The sequence below is a fragment of the Leptinotarsa decemlineata genome, unplaced genomic scaffold, assembly GCF_025532065.1.
Source record: "Leptinotarsa decemlineata unplaced genomic scaffold, Ldec_3_MD MMD2_tig00026328_RagTag_RagTag, whole genome shotgun sequence".
NCBI classification, from domain to species: domain Eukaryota; kingdom Metazoa; phylum Arthropoda; class Insecta; order Coleoptera; family Chrysomelidae; genus Leptinotarsa; species Leptinotarsa decemlineata.
Window position 1 is genome coordinate 32,268,904 of NW_027412688.1, and position 15,200 is coordinate 32,284,103.

Below are 15,200 nucleotides of genomic sequence, written 5' to 3' on the forward strand. Positions count from 1 at the left end.
TAGAGGGATGATGTAACAATTGAAAACTAAAATTGACATGTATTTTTTGACAAATGAGTGAGGCATTGTGAGAACTATTCAAATGTGTGACGAATAATATCTGAAATTCAGCATTTATTGAGTATATGTTTGAAATATCAACTGAGATGAGGCAGGGAAAGACATATGACAAATTTCAGTTCAAAACTGAAATTTAAGTTGCTACCATGAGAGGTAACTCCACCTCTCTTATATTTCATAAATTGATATTGAGCTGAAAAAACCTAATCATTTATTTCTCAGGAACATATGGATAACTATGATATGATGCATTTGATGGACATGAAAAACGAAAGCAATGATTCCAGTTACGTAGAAGATGAAAACTCACATCCTATCTACATGATAACAACGTCAACACAAACACTGCCATGCCCGACCCGGAAGATCAAACCAATAAAGCACCCTGGATTAGTACTGAAAACCCCAATAGCCTATCAGAGCAATACAGATCCTTCGGTAATCCCTATTCAGAAGGATGGAATGGGTGAGTTTTTGATGAAATCGATTTATTTTTACCTGACAGGCAGTCATAATTTCATTATTTGAAAATCAAGAATTGCAAGAGATAATGGAAGATTCGTGATGTCATAACTAAAGAAATGAAATAACAAACAAATTAAATCGCTAGAAATAACCCAGTTTTGGGTTCACTCTATTAATGAAATATTTTATAATATTAACTGTGATTAATTTTCTTTCTGGCACTATTGAAAATGCGTCATTTACGTGAACGTTTATTGTTGAGTGAGTAGCCAAAATTACTTGTGACTCACACCTTCAAATCAATTACAGATAAAGCAAATTCGTAACTTTTTAGTTCTGTTTCATTTATTAAGGAATTCAAAAAAGGAGATGGTCATATAAGAATAATAAGAACAGTTGAAATCGCAGAATTTTTTATTAACAGTAATAGGTATATACTCAAGAGCATTGATGAGACTCATGTAAGATATCTCATTGCCACTATAAAGCGTCTTTCCATATTTTCAAAAAATAGAATTATCTGATCTCATGAATATTGTTAATAAATTGGAAAATGATTATAGTAGTGAAATTATAGATACAGTATTTTTTGAAAACTACTTTTTTGAGGTTATTGGCCACATGGGTTATTAAATTTTATGAATATATTATTGGAGTATGAAGTTTTTATATTAGAATAGATTTTTTATTGGTCAAGTTATTATACCTTAGTGCTATGACAAGTCAATAATGTATAAAATAAATGTAAATTAAAATTACCGAAAAGGAGTAGATAGTACTTAAACATTGTATATGATAAAAGCACAAAATAAAGTAAATAAATCTATAAACATAAAAATAAAGATACTTAGAGACAGTACTTACATTGACGATAGTCACTCTGTAAAACTTAAGTCAGACGCATAATAATAATACTTTATTTCCGTGTAGACAATATACATTGTATAGGAATAGTCAATAAAAGAAATAAAAATAAAGATAAAAACAGAGTATAAGAAACATACAAGTTGAAACAACACCTTAAAACTAAAATAATACCCTACTTATCTAATCTAAAAAATTCATTCAATGAATAAAAACATTGTTCAATTAGAAAACTCTTTAAATTTCTCTTAAACATCACATAATTATGTTCTTCCCTTAAATGATCGGGCAGTTTGTCGAATATTTTTATTCCAATGTATTCTGGTGCAAATGAAGTTATTCTTAGTCTTGCATATGGCACATGAAATCTATTTTTTGTTCTAGTGTCATAGTGATGAACATTTTTATTCATTTTGAAATGTGTTTTGTTTTTGAATATGTAGCTGCATATTTCAAATATATAAACAGATGTGAGTGTTATGATGTGATAATTTTTGAAAATTTGTTTGCAAGATTCTCTCCTTGAGACATTCGCAATACATTGTATAATGCGTTTTTGAGCAATGAATACGTTATGAGTCATGGATGACCCACCCCAGAAGCAGACACCCAACCTCAGTCTTGAATCAACTCGAGCATAATAAATGCTCATTAGTTGAGTGGTAGTTAAAACTGTCTGCAGATTCATAAATAGAAATTTCATTGAATTAAGCTTAGAAATTAGATGCTGGCAATGAGCATTCCAGTTCAAGTTTTCATCAAGAAGAATACCCAGGAATTTAACACTTTTATTCGATTTTGAGTATGTCACATTATCAGCACTGAAACTGAAGTCTTCCATCCTATTTTGTCTATTATGAAAACGAATAATATTTGTTTTATCCGAATTAAAAAATAAATCATGATAATTGAAAAATTCTGATATATGTTCAACTGCAGAAGCACATTTGTCTTTCAATATTTCATCATCTGATGCCGAGATGATCATAGAAATGTCGTCGGCATAAGCTGTATAATGAACTTCAGAAACAACAGAGTCTATATTGTTTACATATAGAGGTACTCCCATATCTACACTGAAAGGCTCAGAATGTCTTCTCTGGATTTCATTTTTGACCGTACAATGGAGAGATACATATTGTCTCCTACCTTCAAGGAATGAGGATATCCAGTTGAGAGATGCACCTCTTAGTCCATATCTTTCCAATTTCAGTAAAAGTTTTTGATGATTAACGCAGTCGAATGCCCGACTCAAATCACAGAATATCGCTGCCGGGCATTCACCTGCCTCAATATATCTAATTACCTCATTATATAATGAAAAAATGGCAGTATTAGTTGATTTTTCTGCACGAAAACCATGCTGCCTGTTTGTTAATATTTTGTGTAGATTCAAAAATGAAGTAAGTCCATCCAAAAATGCATATTCGAATATCTTTGATAGTCCATGTGGTACTGTTACTGAACGATAATTTTCCATTAAGTTCAGGTTGTTTTTCTTGAAAATGGGAGTTACTTTTCCGATTTTTATTTCTTGCGGAAAGACACCTTTTACAAATGACAGATTAATCAGATATGTTAATGGTTTTATTATCGTTGGAAGAATTCTTTTTCAAATGTACATGGGAATATCATCTGCTCCAGAGGATTTCTTATTTTTTAATTTATTCCCTAATAAGGATAATAGTTCAGTTTCAGTAAATGGTTTCAAGAACATTGTGAACACATTAAAAATGTTTTCCTTGAAATTTGTATGTGGAGCTTTATTAACTGATATTTGATTGACCAAACTGAGGGGGGGCCTCTATAAAAAATTTGTTGAGTTCAGATGCTACAGTATGTTGATCTTCTACCAAAGAATCATCAACTTTGAGAGAAATATTCTTTCTTTTGCATCATAGTAAGCATTCTTTGAAGTTAGCAAGGGTTGCATTTTTCATTGATTGAGGCAGTGAGTTGTACAATGATATGTATGAGTTACTTGTTATTTCTAGTCTTTGGTTTGGTGCTCTAATATTATCCTTGTTCCTAGAATTATACGAATGGTTGTTACCGTTTGTAGTAAACTTTTGTAAATTTTCTTTAATGTGTATCAAATTGCAGTATCTTACACATGATGGCAGAATTAATATATTGAACTTAATAAACCAATTCTTACAGCTCTCCATTTGACCTATTCCAGCTGAAGCTCTGATTGCTCTTTTTTGAATTTTGAATATTCTCGAGATATGAACAGATGTGCCCCAGTTTACCAATCCATAAATTAAGGAACTATGAAATATTGCATTCATATAACAAAACCGATATAGATGAGAACTTTCTGGCCTTCATGAATATTATAAGTGATGCTATCGATAAATGTTGGCCGACTAAAAAACACAAATCGTCCACTAGTAACAAACATAACTAGATAACTCCTGAGGTGAAACAGGCCAGTCTTGATTTAAAAAGTATGCATTGGTTATGTAAAAATATAGGCAACGAAGATTCTCGTGCGGCATACAAAAAAGCGAAGAAAGACTATGAATCATTAATAAAAGCTTCAAAGTTGAATTTTTACGAAAATGTAATTAAGAATTCTAACAAAAAAAATAGAACAGTTTGGGACCTAGTCAACAAAGAAACTAACAGAAAAAAATTCAAAGAGATATTACTCTCAACTATAATAATAAAGTGATCACAGATAGAGATCATGTTGCGAACATATTTGGGGACTATTTCTCTTCAGTGGTAGAAAATAGCTTAGCAGACCATTTTGGCGACAATAGATCATCCGTATGCACGGTTTCTGGAATTGAATCGAATAATTTTTTCTTTATGCCCGTTAACGAATGTGAAATTGACGCAGTAATTAACAGTCTAAAAAATAAAAAAAGTACAGGAATTGATAATGTATCAGTGATAATTTTGAAAGAAATCAAGTTACACATTTCAAAACATTTAGCTTATTTGTTGAATCTATCAGTCACAAGTGGAAAATTCCCTTCAATTCTAAAAATAGCCATTATCATACCAGTTCATAAGAAGAACAATACATCGGATATTACAAACTATCGTCCCGTGGCCCTGCTAAGCATTTTCTCAAAAATTTTTGAAAAGGTTGTGAATGAGAGAATATATTAAGCTTTTTATCAAGGTTTAACCCTGTCCGATTCTCAACAAGGTTTTTGCAAAGGCAAGTCCACTCAATCAACTACTTGTAGATTCTTAGAAATCATATTATATGCTTCTTTAGATAGGGGTAAGCATTTTGCAGGAGTACTCTTCGATCAGTCACGTGCGTTCGATTGTTTAAATTTTAAATTAATCGAGAGCAAATTATATAATCTAGGTTTTAGAGGGGACTTCCTAGAATGGATCATTGACTTTCTTACAGATCGTATGTTTGTCAAGATTAAAGATATGAAATCAGACTATCATGATATATGTTCTGGAGTTCCTCAAGGCTGTGTTAGGTCCGCTGATCTTTCTGTTGTTTGTAAATGATCTGCCTACTTATTTCACCTGTAATGAATATGCTCTCACTCTTTTCGCAGATGACATGTCTTTAGCTGTATCAGCAGAGAGTCGGGAGGAATTGAAATCAAAAACAGAGGAATTAATATCACTGTTCTTAAATTGGTGGGAAATGAACAATCTGATTGTAAACTTGACCAAAACAAAATTTATCTATTTTAATTTAAAAAACGTTCTGAAAAAGCAATCGCTTGCCTTACTAATCAATGGAATGACACTGGCATGCACAAGATGTACAAAATTCCTTGGCGTTCATGTAGACAACTGTTTGAAGTGGTCTCACCATATCACAGTTGTATGTAAAAAAATCAATCAAGGATATTATGCAATCTCAAGAATTAAGAGTTGTATGCCTTTACGCGCCATTTTAGATGTATATTACAGTCTGGTCTATAGCCATCTAAGTTATAATGTGATCCTATGGGGAAACAGTGTTGACAAAGATAGGGTTTTCATTGCTCAAAAAAAAGTTGTTAGGAAATTACTAGGCATCCCTTGGAGGGAATCATGCAAGACATTTTTCATAAGTCATCAAATTTTGATCTTTCCCTGCATCTACATCTTTAAAATACTTTTATATGTTCGCGAATGTATAACAGACTGTACTAAGAACTCATTCTATGATAGATACCCAACTTGATATGCAGAGGAGTTGAGTATTCCTAAACATAAAACTATAAAATTCGAACATTCTCCCAAATATATGGGAATAAAATTATTCAATCGGTTACCAGACCATTTCAAACAGATGAACACTGTAGCATTTAAAAAAGAAGTTAAAACATTGTTTCTTTCAAAGGCCTAGTATAGTATTGGTGAATTTCTCGCGGACCATCTCGACTGAATGGGTTCATGCGGCTTTGGCATGACATATTCAATTTTTATAACTACAATTGTTTTAATTTTTATAATTCTGACTTTTATTGTATAAATTTTTATTGTATTATTTTTATCTACGGATCTACAATTTTATCGTTTGATGTGATTTTTATGTGCTTAATACTGACCTATCCTATACGTATGTCAACGTCTTTAAGGATGAATAAATATTAGTATTATTATTATTAAGCGGTATGGGCAGCTTCATTACTGACTTTATTTTTTATCTGCCTGATTGCATAGACCTTGTATGATAGATTTTTTGCTAATTTGTCAATATGGGGTTTCCAAGTTAACTCTGAATCAATGGTTATACCAAGACATTTCACATTATTTGAGAGATTATGAGACAGCGAGAACATAACTGTTTGTGTCTTGCTTTTATTCACATATAGGCTATTCGCGTCAAACCAGTCCGTAGCTTCTTAAATAACTCGCTTTTCTAATTCTGATGACACTTCAATATTTTTTTTCCGAATGGCGAAGGGAGTGTCTCATCAGCGAATATCATTGTAACCATTGTCATTGATTTGACAGGTCATTAATATAAATCAAGAAAAGTAGTGGCCCAAGCACACTACCTTGTGGAACACCATTCAATATCCATTCTTGATTAATTGAAAATGAAGTTCTGTTGTACCTAATCAAAAGTTTTCTTATACTGTGAAGTGAAGTGAAGTGAAACATTAACCAGTCAATACTTTAACCAAGTTTTGAAAACATTTGTGATGGTAGTATAGAAGCAGATATTGCAATACATGAATACTAATATTTTTTATTTGTAAACCAATCAGGCTTCTGACATCACACATGTGAATCACCGTTGCAGCTCAAACTAATACTAAATGGAAAAAAAGTAATGATGAAGAATACATTATTCTTAAAGGTGAAACGAGTATTTGAGATAATTCATAATAAAATTCTGATGTAAGAATTAGCTGCTGTTGGTGTTTAAGTGTACCTGTGGAATTCAAGAACTACCTCAATAATCGAGAACAAATCACTAAAATCAACTATAATCTTTTTTCGTCTGTTGAAAAATCATTTGGTGTTCCACAAGGTAGTATTTTGGGACTATTATTGTTCTTGTTTTATGTAAATTAATTGATTGTCTATTGTTTATCTTGCATACATACAAACATAAATTAATTATATATACACAGTCCTACAAGTACAAGTAATAAACTTAGCTAACCTACACTAAAACTAAAATCATAAACTCCAAATAGAGGAGCATGTAAAATCGATAAAAGCAGTGAAATGTACATGTTAAAATTTAAAGTTGCAAATATATATATATATACATATACATTCATGTGAACAAACATATGCAATACACTCTTGTTAGATAGTGAATAATTGAGATCTGATTTTGGCTGGGGTAATGTTGAAGATATCGATATCAGTATTTTCAACTAATAGTTTATTAGTAGTTATTAAGGAGTATTCAAGTGGAGAGTTTATGTTGAAATTGTGAAATATGCAACCCCTGTATCTCAGGTGAATGGTATGCTGAAATTGTTGGAGGCAAGTAAATCAGGGAGAAACATGTTTCATAATAAGTTGAATATGAATAATACTTGAAAGTTTTTTCTACGTTTTTTGAGTTTTTAAATTGAAATCATTCAATTGTCGTTTGTATGATATCAGGTTTATTATAAAGATTATTATTTTATACTTGGATATATTTGATGCCAATTCCTGCCTAAATCTGTATAGAGTTTTTCAACTTGAGATTCAGTGGGAAATGTTCCTCAATTTGGGTTATTACAGCAAATGTTTGAACAAAATAAAGTTGAGTTTAATTCATGAGTTTTTCAAATTCACTTTGAAAAGTATTCAAATTGATGTTTCAAATGTTGGGTTTTAATTTTTAAAGGGATTTGTTTCTAATTCACATATTGGCAACAGCGCCTAGAATGTTAGATCGGAGTTCAGGTTACCTAGATATTCTACTTTAAAAAAGGAAAATTATCTTTATTAATCAACAATTAAGGTAAAATATAAATTATAGTTCAATACCACCTCCACAAGCCACATAAACAACAGGTGTTTTGTTATTTGTTTATATAGAGGAAGATAGGTTAGGTGCACAAAATGTGTCACAGAATGTCTAGGAACATAAGTAAACAGAACAAAATGCCTCTGAAATATGTCATCTTTGTTTGTCTCATTCAGGTAACACATACATTGTCCTTTATTAGCTATAACCGATGTTGCCAAATGGTGAAATAGAAACGAATCTCTTTGAATGTTTAATGCATTATTTCATTCCTCTTTTTTAAGAATTTAAATAATTTTTTAAAGAAAAAGGTTGAAATAATAAGTTTAAAATGTGTTGTTTTAGAGTTCTTTTATGAAAACTACTTGATTTTCGTCAGGAGGAACATTACCCATTGTATTACCAATTTAGTTACTGAAGAGGCTTCAATTTGTTACAGTTGATCTTCTAGGTACAAAATCATGCTGTCCGTTAATTGTGACTGACGAAATATAATGATATATCCGATTATATATCACAAAGAGTTTTTATACTCCAAAAATATGCTATCCGAATAATTGATGATCTAGAATGGCAACAGTCATGTAGAGATTCCTTCAAGAAATTGAGAATTCTCACTCTTGCTGGGTTGTATATATATGAATCATGTATTTATGTGTTCAAAAATATATCTTCATTTGAAGCGAATCGAGAAAATCATGGCTACTCAACTCGATCAAAAAATTTTTTGGTAACTGCTGCACATCGGACTGCACTTTTTCAGAAAAGTTATCTATACCTTGGCCCAAAATTTTTCAATAAGTTAGACGGCACAGTGAGAGAATCTCCTAATATTTCGATTTTTAAAGCACGATTGAAAGCCTATCTCATCCAAAAAAACTGCTACACCATCAATGAATTTTTTGCAAACCAATAATTCTTCACTCTAGACGGGCAGCTATTAGTAAACAATTTACCCTCTCATATGTATGTTGACTATAAATGTTATAAATTTGTATTGTAATATATTTATTATGTTTTACACCCCATTTGTATGTTAGACGGTAAATATTTTTAAATTTGTATTGTTTTATATTTAATATGTTTTACACTCCATTTTTTTAATTTGTATTGTATTATGTTTATTGTGTTTTACACACTATGGACGTCTTCCTTGTTACTGTGTACTATTTTGTGAAAGAAATTTTATACTTTTTAACGAGAGAAGTTAATAAATATTATTATTATTATTATTATACGACTCTTTCAAATATTTTTGACAGCGATGGAAGAACTGTAATTGATTTGCAGTTGCAAAGTAAACTAGTGTTACTTGATTTATGTATGGGTGTTAATTGACCAATTTTGAACTTGTCTGGAAATATCTTATTTCTTAAAGAAGTATTAAATATTTTACTGGTATTAAAAGACTATCGGTGTAATCTTCGAAAAAGTAAGAAGATTTTGTCACCTTAGCTTCTGTTACATTCTTCAAAACCAAATCTAATGTGTTTGTGTGATTTAAAATATCATTTAAAGAGTATAAATCGTACCTGCAGACTATATCATATATAATTTTAGATTTAGATGACCCATGATAAATTTAAAATATCTCATTCACTGATAGGTTCGACCCAGACTTTAAGTATATATACCATATTGTCAGAAATGTTCCATTCATATTCAGCTTTATACCAATGCACTGAAAGTCTATATTAACACTTTTCAGGGTCAATGTTGGTTTATATTTTTTTCACGGATATCATTACATCGCCTCCTCTTTTATCTCCAGCTTCTTTATAGTTTCTATCATTTTTTAAATATTATATATCAGTCATCACACATCTCATAATCATAAACAGAATCATTAAGCCAGGTCTCTGATGAACATATATCACTATTGTTTGCTAGAGAATTCTCATATAACTCCTTGGTTTTGGTTCTCATCCTCTTACATTCTGATAGAAAATCAAATTATGTTTCACTTTTTTGTTGTGAGTGGTGTTATTAGGAGTATTATTGATCTCATTTATGTTTGAGTGGCTTCTGTTATTCAATAGTCTAAACAAGAGGGTCTAGTTTTATCAACACTATTAAGATTTGTATTATTTGTTTCAGAGTTGCCTAGACCATTACTTGTCTTGTCTCTAATTTGATATTTCTCATAATAATTATTGTATTTCTGGCCGCGAGGTATGGGCTTTACAGCATATTTTTGAATTTAAAGTGTGTCACAACTAGAAAGTATTTGTATTTTCTATTTGTTGGTTATAAAACCCTAAAGTTAACTCTTCTTTAAATCACTGGTTTTGTAACTGGGAAAAGATAGTATATCTTCAATTACATCACCTTCTACTTTGTATAAATAAATGTAACATTTTGGGTTTGCATCTATGTTCCAGAGATTGCCCAACATTTTTTTCATTTTCTCGCTTTCCTGACTGCACTATCCATCCCTCCCTGGAAGAGGGTTTCTTTGCTGTGTAACAATGTTCACATAATTCAGGTAGATATCTTCAGGATTTTTATTTTAAGATGTCCACCCTGTCTTTTGAAGTTCCTGTTTCTTGTTCATGATGGCTTTTTGTTTGAAATTTCCATGGGCCTTGTCTATTTTTTTTGAGATTCCTATCAGTTGATGTTGATTGTTTTTGTAGGTATGATTCTTTTTCGGTTGATTTATTTTTGAATATTTACATATTTCTTGATAATTTCTCTCAACAGAAAGTGAAATTTGGTTTCCATAGCTGATTTTATTTCTTCTGCTGTTAAGTTCAAAATGTTTGAATATTTTTTATTTTTTTTTTCAATTATTTTGTTCTGTTTTTAGCTCGGTGAAGTTTTCTGAACCTAAATTGTTGATTTTTTCTTTCAGTAAGATGATATATTCCTGTAATTCTTTGTTTATATCTTTAAGAATTTATTTTCCCAGTGCAGACTTTCTGCTTGGATTTGATACAATGGTAAGTCTGTTTCATTTTCATTCATCTCGTTCTCTAAGAACTCAGGATTTTGACAACACTTTTTTCTTCTCTCTATCACAACATAACTCGGGTGAAAATGCACCTTACATCGATTGCACTGGATTTTATTTTTAATAACTTCTTTTTCACAGTAAAAGCACTCGAGATTGATGGAAGGACTTGACCTTCCCGCCATGATTCACATATTTTCTATTCCTATGACTTTATGAACTTTTTACAGATGACGAAATGGTTAAGGCTAAATGGTCAAGGCTTTCGCGACCGAGGTTTTCAGAATCACTATTTTTCGGGTTTGAAGGTCGTCGATTTTTGGAATTTCTTCCTGACGTTTCGCTGGCACAAGTGGCTAGCTTCTTCAGAGGTTTATAAATCTTGAGCTTGTCTCCGATGACTGGGCATATTCAAATATCTATTTCAAGTAGAAATTTTCATAGAACATCCAATCAAATGAACAACTCTCTAGAAACCATTCAGTTGTATCCTAATAACAATAAACTCAAACTTAATATAAAAATTACTGAAGCAATGATATTATCTACACTGATAAGGGCTTAAAAGAATAGAAAGATATAACCACACATATTAGATCCATCATTATCACCTTATGTTCTATTTATGCATTTGTCAGTGATCGACGTATGAGTATGTTATTAATGGATTCATTTGTAAAACTGATTTGTATATATGTATATTACAATAAATTTCCTATTCAATAAAGATTAATTCATTCATACTTACATATATTTCTATTGGGATATCTTTTTCTGATGTATTTCAGCGGTTTGCGAAAAATGTGGCGCCATTGGCGTGAAACACGCCTTCTACACCAGAGAACGCAGGTTCTGCAGCATGGCCTGCGCCAGAGGCTACAGCGGCTTGATTCCGGAACCTCTGCCTCAGTCGAACCAAAACACTCCCGACAACAAACAACACTATGCCAAATATCGTTTCACAATGAAAATGGAAGATGATTTCACGGACGCCTACCTGGATCATCCATTCCCCCAACTGTCTCCACTGCCTGAGCTGCCGCCCATTGACGATTCTCTACCTCTCATCAGACGGAAACCGTCCGAGCTGGCCAATTCCTTTGATTGGGATTCGCAGTTGGAAAATCAGTACTTCATTGCCGCTCCGGTCACGTGTTTCAAGCACGCCCCCATGGCCGATATTTGGGAGAACATTATGGTCGGGATGAAGGTAGAGGTGGAGAACACCGATTGTGATAATGTGTCGGAAGCGTTTCCGGATTCTTTTTGGGTGGCTACGGTGATGAGGATTGTAGGTAAGTGAACTTGAACAGCTTCATGGTAGTAAATGGTTTTGTCAGGTTTTTGTTATGCACTTCTGAATGTGGAAAATCGAATATTTTTTTCACCAGTATTGGACACCTTCTCTCAATGGTAGGATTCAAGCAGATAATTTCATGAAATATTCAGGGGATAAATGGATTGACACAAATGCTCAGTTAAATAGCCTCCTAGGTCACCGGATTTAACTCCAACTGACTTTTTTCTAATTGCTCAGAAAACCTTTTTCTGCTGTTATTTTCTGAGAATAATAATTAGATAAGAGACAAAACTTATATTTGTAGCATTGTAACTATTCCTAGAAATTTCTCAAAAGTCAGTATTGGTTATTCTATTATATCAGTAACTAGAATAACTATTTGAAATTGCTTCATTATGTGTTGGTGATATAAGACAACGACAAATATTGTTTGTACTGATATTTCAAAACTCTGAATGTTATTGATAATTGTTATATCAAATATTAGGGGACTTTCATTGCCAAGAAAAGGTTTCGAGAGATTTGAAATCTAAGGAAGGAAAGGAATGTAATCTTTATTATTATAGGATACATCCTAATTTTACAAGACATAATAACTAATTAATAATTTAAATTTCCACAGTGCCAAAAATATTAATAAAATTCAAATATGTATATAGATAATAACAATAATGAAGATAAACTAAATAAAAAGATAATAATAAAAAATATACAATTTATAATACCCAATGTTGAAAACCAATATTGATATAGTAACTATATATAATATACATATTTTCCAACTAACTAACGCTCTAGGTATTCCAATAATTTACTTTTAAACCCTCTTACAGTATTTTCCTCTTTAATGGCATTTGGTAAATTGTTAAATTCCCCTAGTCCTTTGTAGAATAAGTTTTTAGTTCCGCCACCAGTGTGAGTTCTATATATATGAAAATTATTATAAGATCTTGTCTCATGTTCATGAATTTGATTATTAAAAACCAAAATTCATTAAAATATGTTGGTTGGAGACTTTTGGTTATTTTAAATATAAAAACCATTGTTAAAAAGAATAATCGATTTGAAATCGACAGCCATTGTAGTATATTTAACATGTGATCAATGGAAGTATAACGACTGCATCTTAATATAATTCTCATGCTCCTATTTTGGAGTTTTTGAAATTGGGAAAGCCTATTTTGGTTTATTAAATGCATTAAAGTTGAACAGTACTCAAAATGAGGTTTAATTATACAATTATATGTTAATATTCTGGAGTTAATAGTCAAATTATTTGCTATCCTAGAAAAAAAATATAATTTTTTTGAAATTTTTTTTATAACGTATTCAGCATGACTGTTCAAACTCAAAGTGTTATCTACAATAACTCCCAGATACTTTATTTCAGACACATATTCCAAGGTAGTGTTACCAATTTCAATTTTTATTTCATTATAATCAATAGAGTTCAGTTTATATTTAGTTGTTATCACCATAGCTTTTGTTTTATCTGCATTTAATTTTAATTTATTCATATGTAAATATTTTTCGATGTTCTTCATAGAACCTTTGAGAGTATCTACAGCATCATTGAGTTCTGTATTCGAAGTATAAACTAACGTATCGTCTGCAAACAGATTAAGTTCATGTAGCCCAGGAACATAATAAATATCATTTAGGTATATAATAAATAAAAGTGGACCAAGTACACTTCCCTGGGGAACACCAATGTTGATATCTATCTCATCAGATATTTTTGAACCAATTTTTGTTTTCTGTTTTCTTTCACTAAGATAACTAAGAAACCATGCCAGCACAGAGCCTGTTAACCCATAATAATTTAATTTTTTTATCAAAATGTTTCTGTCAATTGTTTCAAATGCGCGCTTGAAGTCAAGAAAGACAGCTACAGTGTATTTATTTTCATCATACGCATTTTTCCATCTAGAGAAAGTATGCTGAATAGCTGATTCACAGGAATGATTTTTTCTGAATCCTGACTGTTTACCTAAGAATAATTCATTATCATCCAAGTATGCAACTAATTGTTCGTAAACCGCTAGTTCAAGGAGTTTCTCCAAAGTTGGTAGTGTATTAATTGGGCGAAAATCGCTTGCTTCAATTGTATTACTAACCTTTGGTATAGGAATAACAGAAGTTATCTTCAGTTGATCGGGAAATATTCCTTTATCCAGAGATGTATTCACCAGGTTTAATATCACATACCCAAATACCTCAAATGTTTCTTTTAAAAATTTGCTATTCAGTACTTCAGAGTTGTTTTTATTGTCTAAGGAATGAATAATCTTCCGCAGTTGAATCATCGTTAATAGTTTAAATTTGGAAAAAGAACTGTTTATAACTGAATAATTTGTGGATGACCATTCATCCACAGAGAAAATAAATGAGTAAGGAATTAATAATATCAGGATTGGAATATTTTAAATAAGTTATTATAAAAATTGAAATATCAAGATTATGTAAAAAGTTATGAAATACAAGAATGTAAGTGGTTGGTATGTAAAAATAATATACAAAGAACATGAGGAATGATAGTGAAGAAAGGAGCAGATTTCAACCTGAGCTTCTTCATATTTCTACTTGAGGGAGACCATAATTGCAAGGAAGCAAAGTTACATTTTATCTGAAATTACAAGAAAAATAATAAATTTGTAGTGAAAGTAATGTTTAAGGAAATAATGTTATTTGAAAGATGATTCCAAATTGAAAGTGAAAGATGAAGCAGTTTTCAAATTTGAATATAAAGGATTGGCCTAGAGTCCTTCATTGAAATCCTCTCTTCACCAAATGAGGTTAGGTCTTGTGTCTCCGATGAATTAAGTGGATAAATGGTCTTGTGTTTGCATTTGTAAAGCAGATCAGTATTGTCTCCACAACATATATTTGTAATGAGCTTTTGATATTTGATATAGAATAAAGAAAATACTTTTGTCTAGTTTCTACTGTGTTTATTTATTCATTACGACCGGTTTCGGCTACTTGTTACTTGAAAATGGCCTTATAAGCCGAAACCGGTCGTAAAGAATAAATAAACACAGTAGAAACTAGACAAAAGTATTTTGTTTATTCTATATTTAACATGAATTTCTACAAAATAAATAAATCATCAACCGAACGAGCTTTTGATATTTACTTAGGAAGAACTAGATTAGCCTGGT

General features: G+C 31.2%; 1 protein-coding gene across 4 annotated transcripts in view; it reads left to right on the plus strand.

Annotated features, from left to right (window-relative positions):
• The window catches only part of Sfmbt (Scm-related gene containing four mbt domains), a 32,372-nt gene that overhangs the window by 1,519 nt on the left and 15,653 nt on the right, over positions 1–15,200 (plus strand). The window contains exons 1-3 of one of the 4 annotated variants that reach the window (XM_023158251.2): positions 75–213; positions 283–526; positions 11,528–12,034. In XM_023158251.2, coding sequence (XP_023014019.1) covers positions 289–526; positions 11,528–12,034 — 745 coding nt within the window. In that variant the 5' untranslated portion in view covers positions 75–213; positions 283–288. Of the gene's footprint in view, positions 1–74; positions 214–282; positions 527–10,506; positions 10,729–11,527; positions 12,035–15,200 lie in introns of those variants that run through there. The other 3 variants (XM_074182682.1, XM_023158244.2, XM_023158259.2) reach the window with 3 other exon arrangements.